Source organism: Ochotona curzoniae, unplaced genomic scaffold (assembly GCF_017591425.1).
Source record: "Ochotona curzoniae isolate NIBS_2020 unplaced genomic scaffold, NIBS_Ocur_1.0 contig_2294, whole genome shotgun sequence".
In the NCBI taxonomy this organism is placed as follows: Eukaryota; Metazoa; Chordata; class Mammalia; order Lagomorpha; family Ochotonidae; genus Ochotona; species Ochotona curzoniae.
In genome coordinates, this window is record NW_024465405.1 from 1,293,853 (window position 1) to 1,316,418 (window position 22,566).

A 22,566-nucleotide genomic window follows, 5' to 3' on the forward strand; every position below is an offset into this window, starting at 1 on the left:
GCATCTTTGTCTTATAAAAGAAAGCAAAGAGGGAGATGGAAAAAAAGGAATGATGCTTAGGAAATCCAAAGCAAACAGTGAAAACTAAGGAAGAAAAACTCAGGATCACCTCAGCGAATGTGAAGAGTTCCTTCTAATAAGGTGGTTTTTTTTGTTTTCAGTGACAAATCCAGAACCCCGGTAGGAGCTTGCTCTGCTCCTCCAGCCCGCCAGGCGTGGTGTCCCCTGGCCTGGGGTAGCCCGGCCGCGGTCGGCTGCAGGCGGAGTTGGACATCCTGCAAGGCCAGTGGCCTGTGAGGCGAAGAGTCAACCAGGGGGAGACTGGAGGCTTCCCAGGCTGCTCCTTGACCCGTACTTGAACCCGAGTCCTAATAGCTAGCAGATTGAAGCTAGCTCCCAGGCCTCCCCGAGAGGCTGCGCTGGGCTGAACCAGAGCAGGCGCAGCCAGAGAACTAACACGCGACTGACCAGCGACCTCTCTCGGGCCACCCCTGCAAGGGGCGCTCTGAGGTGGCTCCCACGTCCGCTGCTTGGTCAGAGAGTGGCCTGTGGGAACAGCACCCCCATCCTGCCGGCCCTGCCAGAGCCTTCCAGGACCCGGGCAGGCAGAATCCAGCAGCTGAGGAGCGGCCATCTGGGAGCTGCTGTGCGCATGGCAGGGTATTCCTAAACTTGTAACCTCACTTTTTGACCCACCCAAAGTCAGGCCCAGAATTTTCTAAAGCCCCAGAGGCTCTGAGCTGATCTGTTCCTTCGCTAGGGGGTAGTGCCTGCCAGGTGACCTTCTCCAGGCGTGTGTGGCTGTGTGGGTGGGCCAGCCGTACCCCTGAGCACAGGAAGGGGACTCCTGGCACACGGGATTGGCCACCCTTTCCCAGTTTAGCCTGTAACTCCTTGTGGCTTGATGGGAATAGAATCTGGCTTTAGCGTCACTGGGCAGAGAGCCAAAGGAAAGCTGTGTGTCTTTGAATAGTTAAACTCAAGGACCACCTCCCCAGGAGCTAGGGTCTCCTTAAGCAGGAGGACATGCCTGCTTCGGGGACCAGCTGGACTCTGTGGATTATGTGCGAACCTTGCACTTGGTAGGCGCCTGCAGACACTGCTGTGGACTGCCGTGCTAGGAGACTCTGTCATCTTCCTGGGTCAGTTTCAGACCTCTCACAGAGGGTTTGCCACGCCCACCCCCACCTCTGCATCTCCACTCTGATTTCTGGGAGCTTGCAAGTGACTGTCCATCTCCAAAGTCAGACCCACAGCCTGCAGCCCCTTACCAGTGACTCCGCACTATTCCTCACTGACCCCTGGACACCTGGGGAGCCCAGAGAGCAAGCTCTTCCCCCAAAGCCCCTGTTCCTGCTTGTTGGGGACACAGCAGTCCCACCTGCCCTGCCTCCCCACATCTCACTGGCTTCACACTCGGGCCGTCACTGGGGCCTATACTGCTCTTCAGGGGAAGGCTGTGGGTTTGGGTCGAGATTGTAGTTCTCATTGTGGTTTGGCCAAATTACCTAACGTTTCTCAACTTCAACTTCCTCATCTATCAAAGGAAATAGTAATACCTGATTCAAGTGATTGCGGTCCCAATGCAGGAGGCAGCCCTGGCTTCGGAGGCGTTCTGCCGTCCTAGGTGCTTCCCCGTGCTGCTCCACCCAGCCCCGCCTCTGCTGCCTCTCCTGCTGCTGTTGAATTCATGTGTATAGACTTTGAGAAGCCCACCCTACCTGTCAGAATTACATTTCCAATTAGTTAGCTTTTTTTTTTTTTTTTTACTTTTTTCTTTAAGATGTACTTATTTTCACTGGAAAGGCAGATGTACAGAGAAAGATCATATCTATCTACTGGTTCACTTCCCAAATGGCTGCAACAGCCAGAACTGAACTTATCCAAAGCCAGGAGCCAGGAGCTTCTTCTGGGTCTCGCATGTGAGTGTAGGGTCCCCAAGACCCTAGGCCATCCCCTACTGCTTTCCCAGACCACAAGCAGGGAGCTGGATAGGAAGTGGGGCCACCAGGACATGAGCCAGCACTTGAACGGGGGGATTAGCCAGTCAAGCCATTGTGCCAGGCCCAAGTTGAAGTTGGGAGGTTTTCGTTCAGGATCAGACAGCCGACAGTCTTGTACCTGGTTGAGACTGGTCATGGCAGGTGCAAAAGAAAGATCACCTGATAAGCCAGGAAGCTGGCAGAGCTTGACCTCAGTTAGTCAGCTTTCTCTTGAGGACCTCCCTCTGAGGCCCCGCCCCCAGATCAAGTCTCCACCATTCGTCCTCCACCATTCATCCTCCACCATTCATCCTCCACCATTCATCCTCCAGGACACCTGTACCAGCGTCGGAGAGCCCGGTCCTCATGCCCAGCAGTCCCCACAATGCCTCCCTGACCCACAAGCACAGATTCTTCTTTTTACTTGTTTGTCACTTAGTCGTGGGAGATCCAGGGAGGGCTAGGAATGGGAGGCACATTCCGGATGTCACTGTCGGGGTTCAGAGTGTGTATTTGCAAGTCTTACAGGTCATGTCTCTGCTTTCTCTGAACTTTACTGCTGCTCCAGAGGCCAGAACCTCATCTTGCTTTCAGGCCACAGCACTGGCCCTTCCACTGTTCTCTAGGTCTGCCTCTTCCTCCCACCCAGTCTCCGCCTGCCTGGCTGAGCGGAGCTGTCTTCTGCTCGGAGCCTCCTCTCGGCTCCAGTGCAGACCCTGTTCCCAGCCTGCTCTTCTGCCTTGTGTGCTGGCCGCAGCCGGGTAGCCCAGTCCTCTCAGGAGCAGGAAGTGGCCAAGACCCTGAAGCTATGTTGCTCATGTCTGCTGGCCAGTGGAACATGCAGAAGTGCCCCCGTGAAAGACCAGCTGTACTGGGCATGAAAACCAAGGGACTCCAAAAACCCAAAAGACTTACGATTCTATAAAGAAGTGAAAATCACCAACTGGAGTCAGGGTTGTGGTGCAGGGTGTTAAGCTGTCACTTGCATGGTCAACATCCCATTTCAGAGCACCAGCTCAAGTGATGGCTGCTCTGCTTTTTATCTCACTTCCTGCTAACAGCAGAAGATGGGCCCGGGTACCGTGGGAAATCTGGAGGGCATTCCTGGTTCCTGGCTGTAGCCTGGCCAGCCCTAACCGCAATAGCCATTCAAGAAGTGAACCAATGAATAGAAGATCTCTTTCTGTGTTGTATGTATCTTTCTGTCACTTGCTCTTCCAATAAATAAATCTTTAGAAAATATTACCACAAAATCTTTTTAAAAATTTGTTTTTTTTTTTTTTTTTTTTTTGGAAGAGTTACAGAGACAGAGAACTTCCATCCTTTGGTTTACACCCCAGATGAACCTAACAGACAGGGCTGGACCAAGCCAGGCACCTGGAATTTCACCTGGTTATCCCACATGGATGGCAGGGGCCCAAGCTCTTAAGGCCATTTTCCACTGCTTTTTCCAGATGATTGGCAGAGAGCTGGATCAGAGGTGGAGCAGGCAGGACTTGAACCAGCTCCCCTACAGGATGCCAGCTTCACAGGCAGTGACTTAACCTGCTGTACCATGGCACTGGCCCCGAGAGCACAGTGTCTTGCTCAGTGTGAAGTCCTGAGTGCTCATCGCGGTGGATGGTGAAGTCCCCTGAGCCGTCACGCCCGAGGACAGCACTCTGGCCTTCCTCACTTTCCCTCCGGTTTTCCTTCTGTGCAGTCTGTTCCTTTTCGTGCCATGTTAACGGCGTGTATTCAACGGTGCCTCGTGCCGTACTACATCATCCCAGGTGTTCTCCTAGGTTAGTCAAAGTCCTGTCTAAGCCGTTGATCAACTGCCTGCTGTTCCACGCATGAAGAGCATCGTACTTGGCTTTCTGTGAGTGCCGCTCCTTTAGTATCTTTCCAGTAAAGAGCACTTCTTTGTGTGTCGAAGTTGGCCTCCTCGATTTGTGATGAATTATTGAGCCATCAATGCCTGCTTGAATTTCAATCTACAACTTTTGGCATTGAGTCCAAGGATAATGAAAATTTCTAAGTGATGCATTTTTAAAATGTAAGAGAAAAAAAGTAAGAGAAAAAGAAAAGAAATATAAGTCAGAGCTCAGGTGCAAAGACGGGAGAGAGACGAGCTCGTGGGCTTTGCTTAAAGGGAATTCCGCTTTGCTTCAGTGAGAGGCCCAAGCAGCCCCAAGCAGTGGCGGGCGGGGAGCGTGCCTTGACTTGGCGTCTCTGGCTCCGAGGTGGCAGATTCCTCCGGCTTTGTGTTCTCATTTGGGTCAGCGAGAGGACAGACCACTCCTGCGAGCAGCTTGTCCTCTGGAAGGAGAGAAGCGTCCAGCGTCTAATGGTGCAGATCATAGCCGGGTTGACAGCCTCGCAGTTACGGAAACAACGGCTGTGATCGCGTTAGCCTCCTGACGTGCGAATGTGGCTTAAGAACACGGTGAAGCTGCAGTTGGAGTCATTGGTTCCCCATTTGGAACCTTTCAGACTGCACTCATGCCCTCTCCTGCAGGCCACACAGGGCCTGCCTGAGCACGGTGAGGCTGCCCAGTCCAATGGGCAAACACGACTTGAGGAGTTACCACTGCTAATCACACATCTACACTCAGACTCCCGGCGCCCTGTGTGCCCCCAGTCAGTCTTCCTGCTCAGCAGTAAACACACACCTGCTTGGGTATTCAAGTCAAGGTTTATTTCATTCCTTTTTTTTTTTTTAAGAGTTATGTATTTCCAATGGAAAGGTAGATTTGCAGAGAGAAGGAGAAACAGAAAGATCTTCCATCCTCTGGTTCACTCTCCATGTGGCTGCAATAGCCAAAGCTGAGCTGATCTGAAGCCAGGAGCCAGGAGCTTCTAGTGTGTCTCCCGTGTGGATACAGAGTCCCAAGGCTTTGGGCCTTCCTCTTCTGCTTTCCCAGGCATACGTAAGCAGGGAGCTGGATGGTAAATGGAGCCGCCAGGACATGAACCAGTGCCCATGTGGGAGCATGCGCAGTCAGTTAAGCCAACATACTGGTCCCCCAAATCAAAACTTTGAACCCTCCTTGAGTTCTTCCTCTCTGCCCCCACTACTTTCAGAATCAAATCTATCAGCCTGCCCTGCTGCATCTACTGCTGGAGTTTCTTCTGATGTGGATCTGATGGTTCCTTTCCCTGCAGCTCTCCCGTCCTTACTTCCAGCTCCAACTCCTGTAGCATCCCCACTGCCTCTCCTGGGCCTGCCTCCTGTAGCCTCCTGCTGCCCGCACTGCAGCCTGCTGGCCTCTGCACAGTAGCTGCAAAGAGTTCTCCAGAACAGAACCTGGATCGCACCATCCCCTACCTCTTCCTTTAGGCAGGGCAGAGGCTTCCCTTTGTGTGGAGACCCACGTGACCAGGAAGGCACCATGTCCACGTCACTAGCCATCCTTCCATTCTGAAGCCCCTGCTGCGTGCTGCGCTGTGTTCAGAGGAGCCCTGTTGCACCTGCCCCACCTGCTCGCCTTCCTTCCCACATCCCTGTTCCGTGGGGTCAGTCATCAGCACCTTTCCGAGAGATGCAGGAATCTTTGTTCATAGCTTTCCTTTGCTTCGGAATGTTATGGAGATACATATTCACCCACAGTGTGGTTGCACTGCTGTAAGGCTTAGCCACGCTGACCAATCCAGGGCAGCTGCCTCCACTCCTTCCCCTCAGCCTGCTCTCGGTCTGGCAGTAAGCAGGGACTTTGCCGCATGCTGCTTAAGCACGTGGAGTCTTAGGAGCAGTCCCCATCCACAGCAGGGCCCTGTCACAATGGGCACTTCCTGGGTTCCGTACCACGTGTCCGCTGGAGGGAACGTCATTTTGCCAACTTGACTTTTTGGAATTTTTTTCCTCAGTTGTTAGAATGAACAGAGCATGCAGCCTAGAACTTAAACATTTTTCTTCTGTCTGTCTAGCTAAAGCTTGCCTTCACCCTGGACCACGAGACTGGAATGCCTCAAGGATGCCACATCTATGAGTACCGCGACAGCAACAAGTAAGCCACGCCGCAGCCAGGCATCCCTTGCCACCCTGTCCCATAGGAGAGCCTGTCGCTTTCTGATGCTGCTCCTCCCTCACCAAGGGGAGAACAGTAAGGAGCTTGCTGTCTCCACTTGCTGCCACTGACTAGACAACAGCTGGCACAGAGCAGGGATCTCACCTCAAGCCCATCTGCTTTGCCACCAAAGGCAGGAGTTGAAGTTCTTGTGCAGCTGTGATGTGTTAGAAGGTACATCCCCAAACAGAGCCCGTCCCAGGCTCCCCCTGTCTCCACTGTGTCCAGGGCCCTCCCCAGGCGGTCCTGGCCTCCAGTCGCCACCTGCTGCTTGGCTCCGCTGTGGTAGTCAGGGTCTCCTATCTGACTGTGATGTGACCATGGGTTTTGCTGTGACATTTGACAGTGTTGCAGCTGGGACACTCTGAGTGCTTGTAGATTTCCATCCCTGGCTGTTTTGGAAAGGGAGCCCACTTTACAGCATCACTTTATAGCCCTTCCTTGCTTCGTCACAGACCGCCCCCTTCTTGACTGCGTCTTGCTGTTTGCGAAAGTGTGGCACATGACCACACGCCCTGGAGTGGGCCCTGATGGTGAAGATGGTGGTGGTGACTGAGGGCCGTGGCCGCTGAACCAGGCCTGGGGAGCTTACCTATGTGACCCTGCTTAATTCTACTAGCAGCCTGGGGAGGGCTCCATTGTTTGTTTGTTTGTTTGTTTTAAGATTTATTTATTTTTATTGCAAAAATAAATATATAGAGAAGAGGAGAGATAGAAAGGAAGATCTTCTGTTTGTTGATTCACTCCCCAAAGTGCTGCACCAATCTGAAGCTGAGAACCAGAAGCCTCTTCCGGGTCTCCCACATGGGTGCAGGGTCCCAAGGCTTTGGGCCATCCTCCACTGCTTTCCTAGGCCACAAGGCAAGGAGCTGGATGGGAAGTGGGGCCACTGGGATTAGAACCAGTGCCTATATGGGATCCCTGCACATACTAGGCAAGAACTTTAGCCTCTAGGCTACCGTGCTGGGCCCATGGGAGGGATCCATTGTTACTGTTGTATTTGTAGAAGCGGAGGTGTAGGGCACTAAAGAAACTTTAGCTGGGAGAAGGAGTGTCACCATTGTCACAGTGCTCAGGGAGCAGACAAGTGTCCGAAGCTGTCACTCCATTTGGGACCAAGGCCTGGTCTCCCTGTTAATATAAACTGCCTCATTGTGTCCAGGGGAAGGAAGCAAACCCACACGTGCTGACAGACCTACTTTCTGTGCTGGTCCAAAGCCAGGAGCCTGAAGCACCTTCAGGGTCGCCCATGCAGGTGTCAGGGGCCAAGGGCTTGTGTCATCCTCTGCTACTTCCCAGGTCACTAACAGAGATCTGGATGGAAAGTACAGCAGCTGATACTTGAACTGGCATGCATATGCATTGCCAGTGCTGCAGGTGGAAGCTTAGCTTGTTATTCCACAGCACCGCCCCTGCCCCACCCCCAGGTAACGTCATAACCCTAAACTTAGTGTTCACCCTAAACTTACTCCCTGCATGGAGAATAGTGTACACATCACGAGCATTGGGAAGGGAGCATATGGAGGCCAGCGCAATAGCCTAGTGGATAAATCCTTGCCTTGCTAGCAACAGGAGCCCATGTGGGCTCTGTGTTGTATCCCAGCTGCTCCATTTACTGGTAATCCAGCTCTCCACTTGTGTCCTGCAAAATCTACTGAGGATGACCCAGGGTCTTGGGACCCTGCTTCCATGTGGGAGACCTGAAAAAAGCTCCTGGCTTCAGATCGACTCAGCTCCAGCCATTGAGGCCACTTGGGGAGTGAACCAGCAGATAGAAGATCTTTCTCTCTGTACATTTGCCTTTTCAATAACACGAGTACGGCCAGGTCAAGGGGTAGGACATGATAGCCCCAGGACACCATGGGCGAGTACCCACGGCTCTCAGCTTGATATGAAGGAGATGGTTCAGTGTTGTGTCTGGCGTTGATGCACTTGTCCTTGCAGTGAGACCTGCCTTTGTGTGAGTACATTCCAGTTTATCCTGTTGGCATTCCCAGTTGGCTTCTAGGTTGTCTCCACTTGGCAGTTACTGGAGGTGATTCTGCTCACGTACGTCTTTGGGGGGGGGGGAGGGTGAGAGCAAGGGAGAGAGAGAGAGAGACTGGCTGTGGGGTTGCAAGGGTGAAATGAAGCTGCTTCACCATGCTCTGTGTGTGCATGTGCGTGATATGTATATGAGTAATGTGTGTGTCGTGTAGTGTTTGTGTCTGGTACGTATGTGATTTCTGTGATGTGTGTGTGAGTGATGTATGTGTCATGTGTAGTGTGTGTAGCAGTGAAAGGCTGCTGCATGTCACCAGCAGCATGTGAGAGTATGTCTGGTCCAGGGGTGAGCGGTGTCACCCCAAACCTCTCACCTACTTTTCTTTAAAATATGTGTGCATTTACTTGAAAGGCACAGTGACAGAGGCAGAGAGGTCTTCCATCTGCTGGCTCATTCCCCTGAATGACCCCAACAGCTGGGGAGCCAGGAGCTCTGTCGGGTCCCCTGTGTGAGTGGCAGGGCTCCAGCTACTGGAGCCATCCTCTGCTGCCTTCCCAGGAGCAGAGCGGGGAGCTGGATTGGAAGCAGAGCGGCCAGAACTTGAACCTGTATCCTGACATGGGATGCTGTAAGTGGTAACTCAAGCCGCGGCCTCTTACTCGGATGTGCCCCAACACCAGTCCCTCGAGTACATTCTCGTGCCAGTACCGTGCTGTCTTCATCCTGGGCCTGACCTCCAACAGAGCTACGCTTGCCATGTCTCACTGTTAAAAGGAAGCCTTCCTGGCCCGTGTTATTCCAGACATGTTCAAGAATCAGATGGCCAGCTGCCGGCGACGGGCACACCGACTGGTGGGGTTTATACTGAGGTTGCCTTGCAGCTGTAAGTCAAGGTAGAAAATTGGATGCATCATAGTCTGAATATTCTACTCTACAACATGATATGCCCCTCTTTTATTTAAGTCACCTCTAGTTTTCCTCAATATTGCTACCTGCTCAATATTGTTTTATCATTTTCTGTGTGAAGTCCTATTCATCTAGGTTAGGTTTACTCCATGGCATTTGATTTAGGATGCAATTCTAAATGGTATTTATAAATTTTACTTTCTTTCTGTTACAATATTAGGAAATATGATTAACCTTGATTAATCTTATATCTAGTAACCTTCCTCTATTTGTTCATAGAGTCTTTGTAGATTTGTTTGTAGATTCTTCCTGATTCTCTAAGCCAACTCAACATCATCTGCAGATTCAGACAGTTTGGGTGTTTTGTTTGTTTGTTTGTTTTCTAATTTTTATTTTATTTATTTTTTTCCTTTACTTTTTTATTTCATTTCATTTTATGACACAGTTTTATAGGCTCTGAGGTTCCCCCAACCCCTCCCCATACCCAACCCCCATGGTGGATTACTCCACCTTATTGCAGTATTATAGTTCAAATCCAGTCATGCTTCTTTCATTGCAAGCATGTACCATGCATAGAGTCCAGCATCTTATTGTCCAGATAAATTCAACAGTTTCTTGGGGAGACCATCTCTGGTCTGAAGGCAGAGCTGGTGTTTTCCGATTCTTACAGTGTATTTCTTTTTCCTGCCTTATTGTGCGGTATGTTGTTCTGTGGAAGCCATGCTAACTGACATCCGCCATCTTGTTCCTGACCTCAGAGAAGGGCATTTACCACAAACTCACTTTCAGATTAGGAAACCAGTTACTGACACTCCCTGTAGTGTGCACACAACTTTTTTTCTCCCCAAAGATGAGTTTTCAGTCTGGAAATACCACTAAATTTGAAGTGTGGCAGTGGTGGTTCACGTCCTCTGTGGCATATGGTGACTTGGGTGCACAGAGACAAGGGCACTGAGGTCCGTCCAGCCTTTTCCAGCATCTTCTGGCACAGCCCTACGTCTTGCCTCTGCTCTCTGGGTGGGTTCCCCTCTGCGGCTGAGCGTCCGCTCCGTGCACTGAGACTGGTCTCAGGTCATGTCCAGCCTAAGCCCAGGGCTCCACCAGGCACTCTTCAAGGCAAGGAAGCTTCCCCTTCACCAGGACATCCAGGAGCTCTGAAAGAGGTAGACATGTGGCGACTTGATGTTTGACAGGCAGGGCCACAGACAAATGCAGCAGATGCCACTGGGTCAGCGCCCTCTCACCCCGGCCTACACGAGAATCAGGCCACTGGACTGCAGTTTAGGACTGAGACTCCAGGGAGGTGCCAGTGGTTGTCACCTGCAGCCACCTGATGGGTGCCCGACATGTGCTTGGCTCACTCAGCTGTTGGCCATGCCTCATGGGAAAGTGTTCCTGATCTGTGCATTGTCTAGCTCTTTGGGCCATTAAAGCTTTCCTTGGTGGCCTGGCAGGAAGCTTCCAGAACCTGAAGGAATCACCATGACTGGTGCCACCCTCAGGCTGTGAGCAGGTAGCAGAGTCTGAGCAGCTGTTGGCTTTACTAAGGACAAGCTGAGCTTGCAGACTTACTCCCAGATGGCCAGCACCCAGCTAGGGAACAATCGCACCAAGTGACTCAGACCTCAGGCACCTGGCTCCAAAACCCCACACGGCAGGGCCTGGCTGGGCTCACAGCATGGCGAGCCCAGCCTCCTGGGACCCCTGCCTGCCCCAAGGATGTGCCAGGCATGATGAAAGCAGGAAGCACGAGCAGACCCTGAGTCCGAGGCGGGCCTGGCGGCCGAGGCACTGCTCACCCTCCTGTGGCTGCCTGTACTGTGCCCTGCTTCCTCACAGCTGACCTCGCAGCAACTTCTCATTGCTATGTAGCTCTGTGCAGATCAGCTGTGGGCGCTGCATAGGTACATGAATCTGAGCTATCGCAAGTGGCATGCAAGAACCAGCATTGTGGCACAGTGAGTTTGAAGCCACCACATGCAACACCAACATCCCATAAGGACACTGGTTTGAGTCCTGGCTGCTCCACTTCCAATGTAGTTCCCTGCTAATGACCCTGGAAAACCAGCTGAGGATGGCGTACGTGTTTGGACTCCTGGCACCCACGTGAGAGACCCAGATAGAGCTTCAGGTTCCTGGATTTGGCGTGGAGCAGCTCTGCCTATCATAGCCATCTGGAGAGTGAATCAGTGAATGGAGGCTTCTCTAATTCTATCTTTCAAATTAAACAAATTGTTTTTTTAAATATAATTTTTTTTTTATTAGATTTACAGAGAAAAGAAGAGACAGAAAAATCTTACATCTGCTGTTTCACTTTCCAAATGTCTACAAGTGGCCAGGACTAAGCCGATCCTAAGCCAGCACCTCTTCCAGGTCTCCCACATGAGTGCAGGGTCCCAAGGCTTTGGCCATCCTCAACTGCTTTCCCAAGCCACAGGCAGGGAGCTGGAGGGGAAGTGGAGCAGTCAGGACATGAGTGGATGCCCATGTGGGATCCATGCCCAGCACTTGCAGGTGGGGATTTAGCCGTTGAGCCATCACGCTGGGCCCCATAGCCCCTGTTTAACAGTTGAGAATTATGCAGAACCTTCAGTTGTGATAGAAATGTGTTCCCCAGAGCCTGCTGCGCCCACACCCCCGCCGGCCACTGCCGCCCACCGTGCATGGATTTGGGCCGTCTTCTCTGAGATCCCACCCTACTGTCCTGGCCTGCACTTCCGGGTCAAAGCCAGCAGCTGCTTCTCCTCACCCCCCTGGCCAGCCCGCCCTGTGTACAAGGCCTCGTAGGGATGTGGCCCCCCAGGAAGCCGAGGCCACAAGCATCCTTGGTGTCCGCTCACGGGTCTTGGCCATGCCTGTCTTGCTTCTGTGCTTTCCCACACCTGTGACTCCATGTGGTGGAGTCGTGAATGAGCGAAATGGTGCTGTGCTCCCCTGCGGGTCTGATGTGCTTGGGTAGCGTGTCTTTCCCTCCTCATGTTTTTACAGGCTGCCAGGCAGATTGAGATCTGCTCCATGAATGTCGTCAGTGTAGACACATGAGCGGGTAGCTGGTCACACATGCAGTGTAGGAGGTGCGCGGGGCAGCCATCACTGTGATCCTGCAGCGCTCTGTTCTTGTGGCTTTGTTCTGGCATTGACTCTACCGTTTGGTGTGGTAGGACTTAACTCTCATAGTTAATATGACCACCCATCTGCTGGGAGCCGCTGGTACTTGTCGGGCCCCACAATCTGTGACCCTTGCAGGATGCAGCGGCTGGAGATGTTTTATGGGAGAGAAGGTAACGAGTGCCCAGTGCTTGGAGGTACCTGCCACCCTAAAGGGGCTGAGACTGTGTGGGAGGCCGCTGGAATTCCGACAGCAGGCTGTGAACCAGCTGGTCCGGGGCCAGAGTCTCTGCCCTGGCCCTGTGTGGTGTCGGCGACATGGGTACTGCTCAGTTGCTGCCTGCTCTGTTCCCCTGACAGCCTCCTGGTTTCAGTCAGCCCAGACTTTTGGTCATGTGAGTGCAGTGCGGGCAGTTTCCATGGGGACCCTAGTGAGTGATGCAGAAGAGCTACTCTGCTGAACCCCTGGGGGAAGTGGTGGAGGCCAAAGGACCCCAGCAGCCTGCTGGACCCTGCCAGGAAGCCTGGGTGGCAACACCCTGGCCTCCCTGTTGATGTCAACAAAAAGCTCCAGCACGCTGTAATTGCCTTGGTGGAAGTGGGGAGAGCAGGGGTAGGCGCTATCAGAAAGTCAAGCTGTCCTCCTCTCCACGGAGCCGCCGAGGGCTGACACTGTCAAAGCCATGACAAAGCCAGGAGCCGTGAGAATCTTCAGCAAGGCCCCGAATGCAGCGAAACTGTGGCATGTGCCCAGGGGCCCCAAGAACTTATGCCCTTGGGCCTGGTACACTGGGACCATTTGCTCAGCATCTTCCAGGTGCAAACACCATTCCTTTGCTTACTCATCAAGCTTTTTTACCAGATGCCTCTGGTGCCCTGCACACAGGGATACAGAAACCCTTGCCCTGGGCCCACTATGGCAGACAGTAGAATAGTACTCAGGAGGTAGGGAACAAGGGCTATCGTTGGGCAGATGGCATAGAGTGAGGGCACATAGTCCCTGCAAGTCCTCAGGAAGTGGGCCGTGATGGACCTACAATGGCCTGCACACAGCCTGGGGCTTGCCCTGCTGAGCTGTATCCCTGCTGCTGTCACCAGTGTCTGTTTGGCAATAATTCTGTCACACCCGGAAGTGCGTCTGACGAAGGGGCACTGCCGCTCAGCAAGGAGGTGGGAGGGGCAGTTACTCTCCCTCTCCCAAGGCTGCAGGTGGATGGGGCAGCCTTGCCCTGCAGGGGGCTGAGCAAAGCCTGCTGCCAGGTCAGAGTCCCGGAGGCTGCAGCCTTAGCATGAAGGGCAGACATCCTCACCTGGAGAGACCTGGGGGATGCAGCCACAATCAGCCTGGCCTTGGCCAGCAGCCATCACAGGTCTGTACCTCCAGGCCAGGGAGCATTCTCTGAGCATCCCCGCATTGTAGGCTTGCAGGAGCCTCCTCTGCAGCCCTGGCTGCCCGCCCCTTGCAGCGCACAGCCCGCAGGTGTGTCTGGCTCTGGCCTTTGCTGACATCACCACCTGACTTAGCGCTGACACAGCTCACCTTGCACGCCTCTGGGCCCCAGCCAGATCTTCTGGTCTTTGTTCTAATTCAGCATTGAGAATGGCAGGCCTGGCCAGAGACTCAAGGACTGGGCCTGAGGATGGAAGCCAGTGGTGTCCTTGCTGACCTCACGCTCCCCTCCCACCCTACCACCACTTCCTGGTGCTGCAGCTGGGGTCCAAGCTGGGTGGTTGTGCTGGTATCAGATCCACCCGAACTGCCCTGACCTCTTCCCTAAACCCCCAGGTCAGTGTTTGAGAAGCCCAGTAGCTAATGCAGGACCCTGCCAGGCTCAGCAGGAAGTAAGGCAAACGTTAAGGGAGCAGCCCAGGAGCACAGAGGTGGCTTGTACGGAGGCAGCTGCCCCAGCTTGGATGACCAATTCTGCAGGTAGCCAGCACAGGAGCCCCATAACCCCATCACCTGGAGGAGGACTCAGGGAGAGCCAACCCGAGGCAAGGAGGAAACAAGCCAGAACAGGTGACCCACACAGCTCTCTGGCAAATCCACATGCTTTGCCTGGCATCATGGGGAGCTGCAGGAGCTGTCCCTGCCTCTCTAGGCATTCTGCCACTGTCCCCCAGCTCCACGTTTGCTGTGGGAACCAGGAGGGCCCTGTCTCTGTTAGCCTTTTTTGCTCCCCAGACCTTCCATGAGACAAAAAGGACCTTGGTCCCACACTCCCCATCCCAAGGTCTATAACAGCTAGCCATGAGAGAGGCTGTCCAGTTCATCTCCCCGTTCTAGACTGGAGTCACCTCATAGGCCCAGGTTGCTGGAAGGGGAGTTGGCACCCTAAATTCCAAAACATCCCACCAAGAGCTGGGATGGAGAAGTTGAGCAAGGAAACCCCAGGCAGAGCCTAGTGGGCATGCCCCAAGAGAACTCTACAGACCTGGGAGGCCAAGTTCATGGCAAGTGGGGGAGCTGGCTGAGGCCAGGAACTGGCCAGCAGGGGCCTTGGGAGCCACAGCCTTCATGTGACAGATAAGTCACGCTCTGAACGCCACCTCTCTGAGGGCCCTGGGCCACAGTCAGAGCTGGGCCGGAGACAACACAGATTGTGCCGGGCTCTGCCTCACTCCAAGTTCAGGGAGAAAGCCTTTAGAGCAGCCTGGAAAGAGGCTCTCGTGGGATCAGCCAGGGGAGTCTCAGCAGCCCCCAGGAAAGACATCCTGAGGTTTTCCCCCACTGGTGCTTTGACCACCCTATGGGCAGCCCTGCCCGTTCCCTCTGAGCCAGCAGCCCAGCCGTCTCCCCAGGCAGACGGGGAGTAGTCTGTGGGCAAAGGAGGTGGTGCCCTGCATGCTCAGCTCTTGACAGAGAAGAAGGCACGAGTTCTCTGCACCTGTGCTTGTCCCCATGGCAACCAGACACAGAAGGCAGGGGAAGGGCCAGGTTGAAATGGGGAACCCTGAGCTCTGTCCAGCTGTGGCCCTGGCTGAAGGGAGAGGTGCCCTGGACTGTCACAAGCGAGGCCAGTGTGGGGTGACAAACCAACCACTAAAGATGCCCAACACCCTGTCTGTACCTGTGGGCCTCATGGACAGGCCCTTGGTGATCCCTCTGTCAGCGTGCGCTAGGTCAGGTGCTGGTGAAACATGCTGGGCCCCCTGCTCATCCTTGTGGCAGACAAGGACACGGAGTCCCCCAGGAGCCTGGCAGCAAACTTGTGGGTCTGTGAGCTGCAAGGCTGGCATCTGAGCTGGCTCTCTTTGTTCACATGCATAGTGGGCTGGGGTTGGCACAGGGCCTGGTATCGAGCCTGCACAGCACCTTTCTGAAGCACCCTGTCACTACTGCCAGGTACAGGCCAGCCCAGGGGACGTGAGCTGTCCCTCCAGGCCTGTCTCCTCACCTGAGGGTAGGAACAGCCTCTCCCCACCCCTCACCATCTGTTGGCCACCTGAGAGTTCAACACAACGTGCTGTAGAAGTGCAAGGTCTTGGTTCTGCACGGGCAAACCAACAGTTGTGATCAGAACAGGGATTGAGCGACTGCCCGCTGCCTGGCAGCTGCTCTTCTAGTCACTCCCAGTCACGTGATGAGCAGCCTGGTCGGAGATGGGCAGCCTGGCCGCTTCCTCAGCTGCTCTGCCAGCTCAGACAGCCCTGAGCGTGCCCCCAAGCCAGTGCACACCCTCCCGGCTCTACCGCCTGTGCCTGCCTTGCCCACAGCCTCAGGCCAGACATAGACAGGAAGTTGGGCTGCAGCTTGGGTTGGGTTAGGAGCCAATGCAAATTAAGTAGACGTGAGGGGAGCTCACCTACTGATTGCCACAGCCCACAGTGGCTCACTGCACCTATGCCAGGGCCTCCCACAACCTGGGAGGTCCACTCCTGAGGTGTCCTATGGCCCCTGCAGGCCCTGGTCATTTGTGCCATGCCTGGAGGCTGCCTGCCTTGCAGAAGGAGACCCCCTGCAGCCCCCTCCTGGGTAACAGGAAGCAGTGGCCTGGAAAGGCACAGAGTCTGAGGAGCCACTGCTCACCTGCAGAACCACAGTGTCCAGTTGGCCTGTTCCAGAAAAACCATTTAAACCATTTAAACCAGTCTCCCTTTGTGCCCCTTGTGTCCCTTGTGCCAGGCATGGCTGGGCTGCAGCTCCCCTGGCAGCCCTGCGCGCACACACACACACACACACACACACACACTGGAGACTGCATCCCATCGGCCAAGGGCCCACTGCCACTTGCGACCTCACCTACTACAGCGAGTGAGGAAGCGCCCAGAGCCCAGGTGAGACCCAGGTCATGGTCATTTTCCTTCAGTCTTCAGTGGCTGGGGAACCTGCTGATTGGCAGCCATGGGGGCAAGAGCGCCCTCTTGGAGGTGCACAAAGCATGCTGCCGCATGTCGGGCAGAGCAGCTCCATCCACAAGGGCATGAGGCTCTCTCCCTAGCTGTCTTTTGTAGTGGGTGTGTGGGTGTGTGTGTAAGAGAGAGAAAGAGAGAGAGAGAGAGAGAAAGTCTGTGCATCCCACAGCAGTCTTCTCCCTTGAAGAGCTTGGAGTTTAAAACCTAATTGGAAAATCAAAGTCTACCCCTCCTGAGGTCTCAGAGGGTACAGGGGACCCCATCTAAATAGTCCAAGCTGCTTTTGGTCCAAGGCTACAGAGCTAGCCCCTACTGTGCCATGAAAGGGACCCCTTCCCTGATTCCACGCAGAGCAGAAAAGTTCTTGTGGGCACCAAGGTACACCCAAAGTGGCTGGGCTTCTGTGGACCTCAGCCACGCCTCCTCTGGCCCAGGGCCCAGTTCCACTTGGGCAGCAGCTAGAGAAAGCTGTGTGGTCAGCACCGGGGCACTGGGCAGGAGCCAGCAACCCCACAAGGCCACGCACAGCGCACACTGCTGCCTCAGGTCCGGCCCTGCACCCTGGTGCCTGCGCAGGGAGCGAGGCTTTCCGGCGAGCTTTACGCTGACAAAAGGTTTCTGCACCATCACGCCTCCCTCCCTGCTTACGGTGGGCCAAGGGCCTGCCCTCCCCGGAGGGTTCCCTGTGCTCTAGAAAAACAAGCAGCTGAAACGTGCCTTGCTGCTGCGGCAGGGCCCCACCCGCGGAACCTATAGCAAGGCCCTCTGCGGCCTGGGCCTCGCTGAGTAGGAAAGCTGGCTCCGGCCCGCCCGCAGGGCCTGTTATGTCTGGCTCGGGAGGCCTGCTCCTCTGGGGTTTTCCATGCCTGTGAACTCGGCCTCATTCATTTCCCTGTGGTTTTGTGGGAATGTCCAAGGCGTTCAGCAGGTTGCAGCAAGCCCAGGAGGAGAAGGGTCAGCGAGAGGCCCGAGCTGTGACCTGCGGTTGGCTCTGTGGCCACGCACCCTTGGAGACTTGCAGCAGGGAGCAAGGCCTGGCTGTGGGTGGGCGCCCAGCAATCCGTCAGCCTTATTTCCTTCAGGACCCGCCCCTCCTCCCCCAGGCTCTGCCTGCAGCTCCTTCCCTCTCTGCCTCCACTTTCCAGGGCGCAGGCCACCAGCTCCACCCTGGCCTGGCCCAGGAGAGCTGTAAGAGAGATCTTTGAGAGGCTCTGCTCCCCAGCACACCCTCAGCGTGGCGCTGCTCAGCCTAGCAGCTTCGCCTCCTGCCTAGCTGCCTCCCGCCTTCCCAGCATGCTATCCTGGGAAGACTGCAGGTTCCCCACCCAGAAGGCCCAGCAGCCACCTTCACCACCACTGTGAGCCCATGGGCTTCTGAGCTCCCAGCCAGGAACTGCCCAGATGCAGAAAATGTGGTCTTTGCAAGAAATGGACTTGAACCTGGCTAGGAGCCATTCTTATCAAGTATCCAGCCTAGCGGCTCTCCCCGGGAGCTGATGGAGCAGTCTGTGTGAGACCTCATTGTATCAGCATGAAAGTCTCCCAAGCTGTGACAGGTGCCCTGCTGGCTGCGGACTGCAGAGGCTCTTCATGCATCCTACCTGGTTTTGCCCTCTGAAGAATAGATTGGATACCAACCCTGCCACCTGCCACCTTGCCCCAGGCAGGGGTCAGCCCCGATCAGCTCCACTTGTCTGAGGGCCTGGCAGGGCAGTTTCACTGGTGGTGCATATCAGGACTGGTGGCATCCCTGGTGGCCCACTGCCGAGGAGCAGGGCTGGGTCAGGAGGTAACCCTATGCTCAGCATCACACCTGGGTCTCAAGCGAGCTCAGTAGCAAACCAGCTGCCCCTTCTCAAGAGCTGCTGAGTCCTCGGGGCAGGGACTGTGGCCAGGTGACCTGTGTGTGTGAACCCTGCCTCTGTGCCTGCCAAGGCTCTGGTGACCTCTGCTCTACCTGTCCCCTCCTAGGCACGCAGGGTCTGCTTCCCCTAGCCACCAGAAACCTGCAGCTGTAACTGTCCCCATCAAGCCCCGATGCAGGACAGTGCGGCTGTGGTAGCAGCAGCACCAACATGCAGGTCTGATTGTCCCGTCTGAAGTGGAGGCCCGTGCTAGGCCACCATGGGCAGAGAACAGGGTGGAGGAGCAGGAAGCCAAGGTTCCTTTTCTAAGTCTGAGAGGGCTCAGCCCTTCTTAGCAGGGCCTGGTGGTGAGCATGAGGGCTCAGAGCTGACCCCTGGACAGAAAGGGCATGTGTCAGGCACCCAACCCTGGAGCCAGTGTGCTAGTGTCAGCAGCCGATAGCCTGCGCTGGTTTGCTGGGCCCTTCCCAAGGGCCACAGTCCTTGGCAAAGTGGTGGGGAGGAGGCAGAGCCCCATGATCCAAGGGGCCAACTCCGTGATGGGGGATAAGGGGATGCCAAGGAAGTACCCAGGCAGCCCTCACCCTGCCTTCTTGGGACAGAGATGGTAGGGAGGCAGCCCAGGTTTCCCGACTGTGGGAGCTGCTATGCAAAAGCATAGAGCAAGGAGGGCCGGGAGGAAGCATGGAGATCCAGGAGAGTGAGAGCAGCGAGCGCTGTGTAGGCAGCAGGGGACAGAGCCGGGCACCCAACCCTGGAGCCAGTGTGCTAGTGTCAGCATCCTATAGCCTGTGCTGGTTTGCTAGGGCAGCAGAGGGCAGGGCCTGGCTTGGTGAGGGCAGCAGAACAGCACGTCCTTGGAGGCGGGGCAGGAGAACAGCAGGTGATGAGGCGGGATGCCTGGTATGTGTAAGGAGAAGGTACCATTTGCGTGAGGCTGGCCAGGCATGGGCACACTGCACCCTTGCTCCGCATAGAAGCCGGACCCAGAGGGGATAGGAAAGGGTGTGAAGTCGCATGGCTAGTGCTGAGCCAATGCTCTATCCATCTCTACTGCCGTTCTCGTGTGGCAGGGCAGGGGTCTGCACCCCTCACTCCTTGCGAGGTCACAACCCACCTAGCTTCGTGAGGCTGCTAGACAGGCTGTCAAACGAATGTGGTGAGTATTCAGCACTTCCCATGTGTGCAGTCTGAGTGCTGGCAAGCCCACACAACTCCATGCAAGCTCTTTAGCATGTATGTGTACACACGCAAGCGTGTGCGTGCCCCCAGCTTGCCTGCTTGTGGGCCTGGACCTTGCTGAGCCTTCCCTGTCATGACAAACCTCACACCTGCCCTCCACCCTCTCTCCCCATCTCACCTCAGCCCTGGGTTGGGGGGTATGCCCAGAGCACAGGTCGGGGAGGCACTCTGGGTGGAGTGAGTGCCAGGGGCATGTGCCCTGGCAGTGTCCAGGCCATTCAGCCGTCTGTCACAGCCACACCCCACCCTAGACCTCCAGGGTTGAGGTGCCCTGGTGGCTCACAGCTCCAGATGCTCAGCAGATGCCAGGCCCAGTCCTGAGGCTCCAACCCTGAGGCCTTGGCGTGCTGTTCTGGAAGGCGGTGCTGGCCAGCAGCCACGTTGGAGCCCCACACTAGTGATTGTCAGGCAGTGGTCAAACCTGGCACCTGCTCCCAGCAGGCCTGCAGTGTCACACCTGTGCATGTTGGAGTGGGGCAGAAGGGGACTGCCGGCCGAGGGCAGGGGCCCAGTCCTGGCTGCACCCCTCACACGGACCTGGCACCCCTCCTGCCTTAGGGTGTGGCTTTTGCTCTCCTCACCGTGCCCCAACCACCCAGGACTCCTTGGGTGTCCCTGGACCTGTGTACAGGGGCCTCCCAAAGAGGGAGCTGATCAAAGTGAGGGGCCAGCTCGCAGAGATCCCTGCCAAGACACTGGACAGGAGCCCAGAGCCCCCTGGACCATGGGCTGCAGGGCTGTAGTTTATAAACTCTGTGAGCTCTTTCCTGCCCATAAGCTCCTGGGTTCTAAGCTGTTCATGCCACGTCCTAGGTCCTGCAGAATGGAGGTGCTGAGAGCCCCCTGCTGGTGTACCGGGGAATTGACCCAGGGGGCTCAGGCATTGGAGCTGAACTAGAGCAGTGACACCTACCCCCAAGGCTGCCCAACCCAGTTCTCCCCACTCTTGGTACCCAGGCCCGTTTTTGGGTGGAACATTTTGAACTCTGCAGTTCTCTGGCTGCACGTGGCTCGGCTCTGCCTCAGCATTCCTGCTCCCAGCTGCCCAGGGGGCCAGCCCCCCAGCTTCCAAGCCCTCCAGCCTCTCCCACCTGCGAGGATGGCATGATTTGAAGGGCAGGCTGTGGGGAAACGGTGCAGCCGCTGTCCTCGATCAGTAATGGGCCTTGGAGGCTCCCAGGGAGTCAAGACTCATTGCTGTGCCACCTCCCTGCAGGGGACAGTGATGCTTGGTTCCACCTGACTGGGACAGTATTGTGCTGGCTGCTCTCAACTCCTGCTCCGTTACAGGGAGGGAGGGGCTGCGAGCACAGAGGCAGACAGAGACCCAGGCCCACCACGGGATCTGTCCAGGTGCAACTGGAAGCTTCCTCCCCAAGGTTCCACTGTCTGGGTGAAGGAACACGTGTAAGGTGTCCTTGATGTGACCCCTAATGACTTGTGGTACTGTGCTGAGGTCCGGGACTGTAGTGGAGCCACTAGACAGGTAGCTTAGGATCTGGGGGTGGCAGGCAGGGGCGCAGGGACCTCCCCTTGTCCTTGTCCTTGTTCTTACTGGATACTGAGAAAGGTGAGGCAAGAGTTCCTGCAGGAACGCGTCTCCCGGAAGGCCCCTCTGAGCAGTGGGCTGGGGGACTGTGGGGGCGGGGGGGGGGGGGGAGGGTTCCGCCAGTGCTGCTGCTGTGGGGCCACACTGCCACCTGCTGGCTTCACTCAGCAAGGACAGCCTGACTCTGCCCTAATGTAACAGATGTGGCCTCTGCCTCTGCCTCTGCACTTGGGGGTGTTTGCTGGGTGGATGGGCACAGAGTGTGGGCATCTGAGCACCTAACCAGGGTGGTCTGACCAGGCATGGGGACCCAGGTTCTTCCAGGTCTGCAAAGTCTAGCAGGAAAACCACTTCTGGGGTGCCAGTGTGTGACACCACAGCCTAGAACAGTACATGCTCTGAGAGGTCCAGGAAGAACTGGGTTGCTAGCAGACCCCAGGCTGGCCATTTGCGGTATAGGGGAGGGACTGCTGTACGAGAGGTCTCTTGGTCTGCCCTTGGAACACCTGTCACCCTACACAGTGAGTAGGCACTGTTGCCAGCCCTGCCTCCCATGTGGCCTGGAACTCGCCCTGGCTCCCACAGCAGACAATGGCTGTGGCAGGATACAGACCCCGTCCCAGGAGTAGAACCTGGTGAGGGGTTTCCTGCAGGAAGTGGTGGACTCAGGGACAGATTAGGAGGTGGCCAGCAGGTGGCCACACAAAAGGGCATTACTGCAGTGGGGGACAAAAACGCCCTTCATTCTACCTGCAGGGTCTCCACATGGTGGAAGAAGAGCCGACCGAGGCCTGACCCATGCAGTGACATGGCCCAACTGACCCCGCCTGTGGAGGGCTGTGTGCCCTCCAAAGCCATCCCCATGAAGGAGGGGCCCAGTATGCCCTGCAGGGACACCTCCTCCCAGAGCTGACTGTGCAGTTGAGACTGCCAGGGCCAAGCAGGACCTCACTCCCTTTGTGGCAGGCCCAGGCCAGGCACTGTGTTGTCCACACCGGCTGCTTTGCTTCACAAGATCTTAGCCAGCTCACAAGGTTGACCTTGCATCATGACCCACACCTCCAGGCTGCAGGGCGTCCTCCCTCGCCCCTCCTGTCCCAGAGGGGAGCTTGTGAAGGGAGAGTGTCCCCAGTGCCGGAACGTGTCCCACCACAATGGCCCCAGGGTGCCCTCAAGTCCCCTTCCCAAGGGTGCCGGCTCTTTCTTCTTTTAAAGATTTTATTTGAAAGGCAGAGTTACAGGGAGAGAAGGAAAAGCAGAGAGAGATCTTCCATCTGCTGTTTTCACTCCCCAAGTGGCAGCATTCAGGGCTGGGCCAGACCAAGGTCAGCAGGCACGAGCTTCTTCCTGGTCTCCCAGGCAGGTGCAGGGGCCCCAGGCACAGGCCGCGTCCGCTGCTCTCCCAGGTCAGTAATGGGGCTGGATTGGAAGTGGAGTAGCTAAGACCAGCACCCATACTGCCATCACAGGCAGCCAGCTGGGTCATAGCACTGGTCCCAAGGCATCAGCTCTGGTGTGCCCCAGA

General features: G+C 55.8%; 1 protein-coding gene across 1 annotated transcript in view; it reads left to right on the forward strand.

Moving 5' to 3' along the window:
- The window catches only part of DIS3L2 (DIS3 like 3'-5' exoribonuclease 2), a 332,757-nt gene that overhangs the window by 305,468 nt on the left and 4,723 nt on the right, over positions 1-22,566 (forward strand). The window contains exon 15 of the mRNA XM_040972300.1: positions 5,892-5,971. Coding sequence (XP_040828234.1) covers positions 5,892-5,971 — 80 coding nt within the window. The remainder of the gene's footprint in view (positions 1-5,891; positions 5,972-22,566) is intronic.